We start from the raw sequence: 8,251 nt of genomic DNA on the forward strand, positions 1-8,251 counted from the left end.
TAAGTCATGTCAGCAGTAGGCCACCATAAATATGCTCCAACTTCTCTTGCAAGATCTACCCATACTCTCATGGCATTAGGTCCAATAGGAATGTGATGGACAAGTTGTTTCGGATCACTTAAAGACCAACGCCCTTCAGCAACTACTTCCCCTGGCCCCATCCAATCCAGCAACTTGCATTTCTTGTTGGGGGTGTTAGTGTTCTGACATTTTAGTAACAAGGCAATGACAAACAAGAGAAATTGTCACTCATATATGGTTGTTAGCTCACCTTTTTCTCTATATATATACACTATGTTAATATGTAAACCCTCTCATTTGGTGATTATTATTGAAACTTTCTTATGTTTTTCCTCTTGAATTCTTCAAATTTTTTTCCTAGCAAATCAATCAGGAAAGCATTGCTGTAGCACATACATTTTACTTAGCTTTGTCTCAAAAGCATCTCTTCTACTTTCAAAGTTACAATTCCTTGTATATGTCATTGCATTTGCGTTTTTCTTTAACTCATTACTATTAGTGTTAGATGGATACTTAAGTGGTATTCTAAAGTTGATCTCTACATATAAATATACTCAGATAATGGAAATGTATGTGTGTGTGCATGTGCGCACACTACTTTCATGTAAAGGACATATTTCCAATGAAAATTGCTATAGTGTAAATAAGTACATGCCTGGCTGACAATGAAAGATGATGGCATCATCACATGTGCCAAATTTATTGACGCAAGCCAAAAAGTACCAGAGACTGTTGGGACACCAGTCCACGTATATAGTATTTATGTGGTGATACTGAACATTGATGTTATGTTAATGCTTAATAACATATTTTCACCAATCACGAGCAGTGTGAAATGAGGTTACTGAGGTTAGGTTGTTACTTGCAGCTAATATATTGTAATGAAAGCACTACAGAATGTAAAACACAATGTTTAAGTGTTCAATTAAACCTGCATTAGTATACCAAATTCAATCAGAGCATGACCTGTACAAAACAGAAAAATATAAGATAGCAAATAACACAAACAAAATTTATTGTTATCAGTGGCAAAGATAAAGATATCTGTTAAGAGGGACTAACACAGTTATATTAGTGAATCAGTTACGGGTATTTCAACACTGAAAAACAAAGTAAAAATAAAGAAAAGAAAAAGAAGAAGAACATCAGGTTCCTTCTAGTTAAAACCACCCTCTGAAGGGTAGACCTACCACCAAGTGCTTGGATAAAACTTTTTGGGTCCCTAATGAAAAAAAATCTTCTTCTTTGTCATATTATCTTTGAATTCATTAGGGTCCAACAAAATATTCTCAGGACCTATGTTACATGGATTTGGATACGGGTGCATATCTTGAGGTTGGATACATCAAATCTCAAATTTAAGGGTATATGAACTAGGCAAAAAAATATTATATTTTTAATTTTTAATCTATTATGTGAGATAAAATAATATTATATGTAACATAGTGTCAAATAAAAAATATTTTACTTATTTCATAGTAATTACAACAAATACACATACAAATACGAATATATAAGAATTGTCCACTAAAAATTATCAGACACATTCCACACCCATAACCAAGTGTCAAGTGTCCGAAACTGATATTTGATTTATTTTGAAGAATCAATGTAACATAGGTCTGGACCCCACTCAAATTTGGAAGTCCAATGACATAACTATAAGAAGACATGTGTTCTGATAGGTGCAGACCAAACCGCTAACCATGTTCTAAACCAGGAGACCAACCTCACAAGTGCACAGTCAGATAAAATCATGAGCTCATGGGGTCCTCTGACCCCACTCCCCATTAGGCCACATTATTCGATTTTGACACAAAATAGCCAACCAAATCTTGTAACTTTCTCAATGTTTCTCTATACCTGCCTTAATCTGAGGTTCTTGGAGCCTTTCAGGACACATTTTTGGCGTCACATTCATTAAATAGTCATAGTCCTTAATACGAAAAGCACACCGTCTCTCACTTCCTCGTACTGCCGAAGTGATCTAAATCAAGCACTCTGAAGAAAGATAAAAAAAATGAACGTAACTCCAATTTATGTTGAAATTTGGATGATGAAAACTGTTCTTAATATTTTTCGAGTTCATATTTTCATATATCTTGATTGCAGTTACTTGGTTGGATGCATCGCAAGTTCCGGGCCAATGAACCATTGAAGGATTTTAGCGTAGGTAAATCATGTCTGCCCTTACATATTTTTCTGCTAACGCTTTGCTAAAGCAATAATGAAAAGATTGGTGCACATGTTAGAGTCAGATTGTAAGTGCAGTATTAAACATAACCATGAGTAGTCATTATAATATTTTTGGTAAGACCAATATAAGCTAGTTGCATAATCAGTAGATCACTGGAAATTCGATAAGTTAGGTGTTGTTTAGGAAAGACAACTTCAAAGCAAAGTAGCTGTTACATACTTGGAAATAATTAACCACATAAGACCTGTGTACTTAGCAACTCTCCATGCTGCATGCTTATTAATAGCTGGAGTACAGCTTCAAGTTCAACTGAATGAACTACATACTGTAAGATTGTTACACTTGACATTCCCTTTGAGTATAATGCTAATAGTTTTCCCAATCAATATTCCTCCATTGCTATTTCTACACGTCCCCGATTCCTGTACTGAAAATTGATATAATGGTAAGCATCAACAAGCCCATGAGTCATGATCCATAATATTTAAAACAACAGCAAAGCATAATATGCCATTAATTCTTTTGAGATGCATTTGAAAACACAAACCTACATGACATCCCTTCCAACTAACCTCACCATTATCCCAATTATTTAACATTTCTTCTATCGGGGAATCCTTGTACTTGTCTTTCAGGGCAGCCATCACTGGATGACCAACAGTACTACCCACAGTCAAATTTTGGCACTAAATCCTTAGGCAAAGCACAAAGAGACAACCATCTGCGAAAATCATTTGCCAGCCTAGAAGCAGCAAGAGTAGAAGCGGACGACTTTGAAGAAGAATCTTCAGTTGCGATTTCTAAGCTCTTCAATGGCTTCCTTAACATAGGTACTCTTGGTTCAGACCCAGTCATCATAGACCCATCAACGCCAACATTTGCCATATTAGTTGAGAACATAATTGAAAAAGAAACAGAAGTAACAGAGAATGAACTGAAGCTTATTAATGATGAGTTGGAGAAGGTGCTAGGGACTGAAGGAGACGGTTGCAATGACTCATCTGGGGGAAACAGTCATGTTAGTACTGGAAGAAACAGTTATGTTAGTATTGGAAGAAGCAGCCATGGTAGCACCATTACACTTAGCGGAAAGCCATTGAAAGGCACAGAGACCGGTGGGAATGAAACAACAATCTATCCACTCCAGGGCTATCTATTTGGATCAGCAATTGAGTTGTCAGAAACAACCACAGTGGTAAAGAAGGAACATAGAACATCACTTAGAGAGCTGTTTCAGAGGACAAAAATAGCAGAGGAAAATTATGTAGCCAAAAGCAAGAGGGGAGAAAAACGGACATAAAATGAGACAGATAAATCAGCCATACACCTCATGAAAAAGATGCTAAAGAAAAGAATGGTTCATAGTTCTTCTCGGAGCTCCACCACATCGACTGGGGGAAATGTTGACTCTGCTTCATCTGAGACAAAACTGCATAAGGTATGTGTACTTCTAGTTTAGATCTATATTACATGAACTTGGGTGCAATGCATATCAAAATGCCGGACCCAACAAATCTCAAATTCAAGGTATGCAAACTCGGCAAAAAAAGGTCAATTTTTTTATATTATTTTTAATATATTATGTGAGACAAAATGGAAACATATAGTGTCAAAAAGGCATTTTACTTATTTTAAATCAATTATACAACAATATATATATATATATATATATATATAATGATAGTGTTAAATATAAATTTGTAAGAAGCATCCGATGGAAAGTGTCAGACACATACAGATATTTGATTTATTTTGAAGTGTCTACCTAACATAGGCTTAGAGACTAAATCTTCTGAAATGAGCACACACAGCACTGCATCTCCTAGATGTGGTTTTGTTGGTACTATTAAGATAAAAAAAAAAAATCCCCATAATTAAGGATGCTAGGAGGGATAGACTAGATACAGACTTGATCTTCGATATAATATGCACAAAGTGGCTGCCCTCATATTGAAACCCATGTTCTCATGCTTGGCATCCTGAGCATTTTTCCATTGCTCCAAACATAATATCATCTGTAATTCAATTACAAAGAACACAATGTGACGTGTCAATAAACCAATCAGATGGTTGTCACTAAGCTTTTCTGAGTATTTCAATGAATTTGAATCCTATAGGATGCACTAGCAAGTCCAGGTTATGTATTCTCTGAATGGTTTCCTAATTCAACAAATTACTGCATGCAGATCCTCCACATGTTCCACATGAAAGTCCATTCTGAAAGCTCCATGGCTGCACGAAAATCTCATAAGCCAAGTAAAAATGACATAAAGAACAACATCACCTATGAGGGGGGGTTACAATAATGGAGATGGAATGCTCCCAGATGAAGATATCATGATATTTCCTCAGAGAGCCCTCTCAAGAGAGAGCATTAGACGCTTCAAGAGCCACTCCAACCCATCCCAAGTCACACTCAGTGGAAGCGATTCAAATGGGAATAGGGAGTTCTGGATCAAAATAGATGCAGGCTGTAAGTACACATATATCTCCCATCCCAAAATCCAATCTACATTCCAGGGTTTGGTGATTATAGTGTGACAGAGACTAGATTATGGACCGTAGATCTTGGAATTTATTATCACTCTTTGGTTGCTGAAGATGTAACTAAATTTTCTCGATATGCATGAAGGGAAGCCCTCCTACTTGAGGTCCCAATCTAGTTTCACACTTACATTCTCTAATTAGTACAAGTCATATATGGGTTCAGATATCATGTCCTCCTGAAAATTGGTAGCATGTAAGGCACTAATGTAGATATAATTATTACAGTGGTCCAACTATTTTCGTAATTAACCTCACTCAGTTCTATTGTTTACACTGCAGACTTGGTGTTGGAGCTCTAGAGGGCAGAAGATGCATTCTGAAGTGTGGTTATGATATATTAGCATTAAACATTAAGCATTGTACTATATTTATAAATATTCTCCTCCTGGATGATTATTTTCTAGCAATATCTGAGTGGTTATATCCTAATAAGCTAGAGAATGATAAAAGAATAAAAGAGGTCCCACTCTAAATACCCATGAGTATATGTCAAGATTGAGGTCTATCCGTCTGTTAGTAAACATGGTTCAATTATTCTAACTGTCTAACTATCTAACAACTTGTCTAACAAACTTGTAACCAATCTTCTAACTAATATCTAACTCTAAAAAATATCTAATATCTCTAACAGACAGATATAGAAACAGAAGCTGAGCTAGATCTGAAGCTGCAGCTGTGAGATGGGCGTGAGTGCTGCTGATATGGTGGTGGCACTGATGCCTTAGACCGTGGCAGCATAAGCTGTGACTTCGGCTGTTGCTGTATAGGCTGTATATTCTTATCAGTTTTTAGTATATACATATATATATATGGTATAGAATTTTCGTATATGTGTATATTTGTTTTGGTGTGGGGTAAAGAGTTTCTTCGACTAGTAGGGTGTAGTGGCATAATAAGTGGTATTGTGAACTTTTTGGCTCAAGTGTTCAACGATAGTCATGGTAGGAAGCTTAACGGTTATATGGTTGGGGTACTTGATCACTATACAGTTTAAAAAGAAAAAATCGTACTAAGAAAAATTCAGAAGATTCTATTTGGTTTAAGTGTACGTTTTTGAACCCTGGTTCTTTCAACTTTTGGACCAAAAAAAAAGAGGGTATTTACACAGTGATCCCTTAAACTATTGTTAAGTATCCTTTTGACCTTCTATATTAAGAAAACATACAAATTGACTTTCTAAATTATGGATATTGTAAGAGGGAGAGGTCAGTTTGCAGTTCTATTTTCTCATTTCTTGGTTGAGCTTGTATATAAGAGTTGGCTGCTAGTTCTCAATTCTACAGTTTATGGCAGTTTGCAGCAGCAGATTGGGTGTAGATGTGTCCATCCGAGTGTTTGTTGCTGCTGTTAACTAATATCTAATAAAAGATCCATAATTGCTCATGTATAATCAGTTTAACTCTTACAAAGAGAGTTTTGAATATTAATTAAGTTCCCATAACTTGAGATCAATTTAAATCTATAAATTTTAATTTCATTTACAAATCCAAATTTACATATCCAAATAGAGTTTAATTGGAGTTAAATCACATACTTTTTTTTTTTTGGGGGGGGGGAGGGTGTTCAATCGGTCATAGATTAATTTGAAATAATGATTCAAAATCCAACAATATCTTTAAAGTCAACAATTTCCAAACTCAATAACAATCACATGAAGAACTACATATAACCCGATCGAACTATACTCCACAAAACTTAAACAACAACCTCAAACTACATAGTATTGCTATATCTATAGGCCAAAAATCCTTACTCACCTACCCATTTTCTTTTACCCATCGTGTTTTTAATGACGGCATGGATAGACGAAAAACTTTTACACATAGCTTTCACAAATGGTTGGAAATATTGACATAAAATACAATGCATTGATATAATATCTACTTTTAGCCAATGTTATTGGCATTTTACCATAAACCATAATTTTTTTTCTTTGAAAACAGAACAAAATAAAAATCTAGAATCCTTTTTTTTTTTTTTTTTGTGATGGCTACTATATATAACATTTTTGTTTCACCAAACTTTTCATCTCCTTGGCGAGTTCTCATATATAATAATATGATAAATTTCAAATATAATGGTTATCTTTATGTGTACATATATATAAATATAGATATAGATATAGATATAGATACAAATACAGATTTTAAAAAAACTCATAAGAAAACAGTATACAAGTATAGTAAGAGTCAGCCACTCTTAGTGGCATTTTATCAAGCACCTAAGAGGCATAATAATATATAGTAGTGCAATATATCAGAGAAACTATGACCCTATATAACTTAACCACCTATGTAGACAATTTCAACAATCCAAAAGTACATTACTATTCAAAAACATTGTACAGTACAAAACCAGAATGAAAATTGAAGAAAATCCTTCAAGAAGATGAAAAACTCATTTCAACTTCATACTAAAATCACAGAAATGGTTAATGTACTTCTTACTAAATTAAAACCAATTCATCCAAAATAACAGAGCACTGAGTGTTTCTTCTTCTTTTTTTGGTTCACTTTTTCAAAAAAAATAAAAATAAAAATAAAAAAATTAACCCAAACAGAAAGAAATACATAAAGCATCAAATTACCTAAGAAGCTTCAACGATGAATAATAGAGCTTCAACTCCTTATAGCTCTGATCCAGTAAATCGACCAACTCGTCTAATCGGAGACACAAACTTGCCAAATCAAACGCAAAAACTTGAAACAAATTCCAAGTGTTCTCTAGGGGTTTTTTGTATGCTTGATTTACAATTTTACTTGGAAGAAATACAACGCAAGGGAGGGGTCGTGCAAGAGATGGAAACTGAATGGAAAAATCGCGGCAAATTTAGAGCGCCTTTTTTTTTCCAGGTTTCAATAGCATTCTATCCTTGCTATAGCCTGTAGAACTAAATTCCATATTAGCGAACCTTTAACATTGTTTTTTAATTGCAATTAAAATATAAAAAATTGCTATAAAAAATTAAATATTATTATTCAAAAATCTTTTACAGCACTTTATTAAAAAATGCTATGTATACCTTTTATTTTATAACATTTATAAAAAAATGCTATAAACAAATGTTATTAATTAAACTTTTTGTTGTAGTAGCACTAAATCTAACTAGTTGGACTTTAGATTACTCTGGATTCAACTCCAGCGGCTCCATGTCTTCCTGCTCAAATGGAATCGACACATCGAGCACCACTTGTGCGGCTGCTAGTGCCTTTATCCAGCTGTGTTTGAAGCCCTGGTTCTTCAACTTCATGGCCTCACCGACATATTTTTCCATTGTCGTTTTCTTTTTTTTTTTATCAAGGGCCTTAGAGGCCGTTGACTGCGCCTCTTCCATCGCTTTCTTTGCTTCTAGAAGCTCAGTCCTGAGCTTCTCCAAATCTTCTTTTACAATTTTTAAAGTTGCGTTGGAAATATTTGTACTTTCGTCGACAGCGCGACGAAGCAGGTCAACATGTTTCGTCTTTTCTTCTTCAGCGGTAGCCGTTT

The 8,251-nt window shown here is 34.7% G+C and overlaps 1 protein-coding gene across 1 annotated transcript; it reads left to right on the forward strand.

Moving 5' to 3' along the window:
* The first annotated feature begins 2,041 nt into the window (after positions 1-2,041).
* LOC114317162 (protein LAZY 1-like) lies at positions 2,042-3,656 on the forward strand. The gene is made up of 3 exons (XM_028263863.2): positions 2,042-2,047; positions 2,134-2,194; positions 2,854-3,656. The coding sequence occupies exons 1-3, from the start codon at positions 2,042-2,044 to the stop codon at positions 3,516-3,518; spliced, it is 732 nt and encodes a 243-aa protein (XP_028119664.2). The 3' UTR covers positions 3,519-3,656.
* Positions 3,657-8,251: the final 4,595 nt, after the last annotated feature.

This window comes from Camellia sinensis, chromosome 10 (assembly GCF_055761805.1).
Source record: "Camellia sinensis isolate YWXY chromosome 10, ASM5576180v1, whole genome shotgun sequence".
Taxonomy (NCBI): Eukaryota; Viridiplantae; Streptophyta; class Magnoliopsida; order Ericales; family Theaceae; genus Camellia; species Camellia sinensis.

What these genes read in the sequence shown, in the direction of transcription:
- LOC114317162 (XM_028263863.2), top strand. An exon ending in ATTGAAGGATTTTAGCGTAG is followed by an intron (nt 2,195 to 2,853) that starts GTAAATCATGTC and finishes CTTGTCTTTCAG; the next exon opens with GGCAGCCATCACTGGATGAC.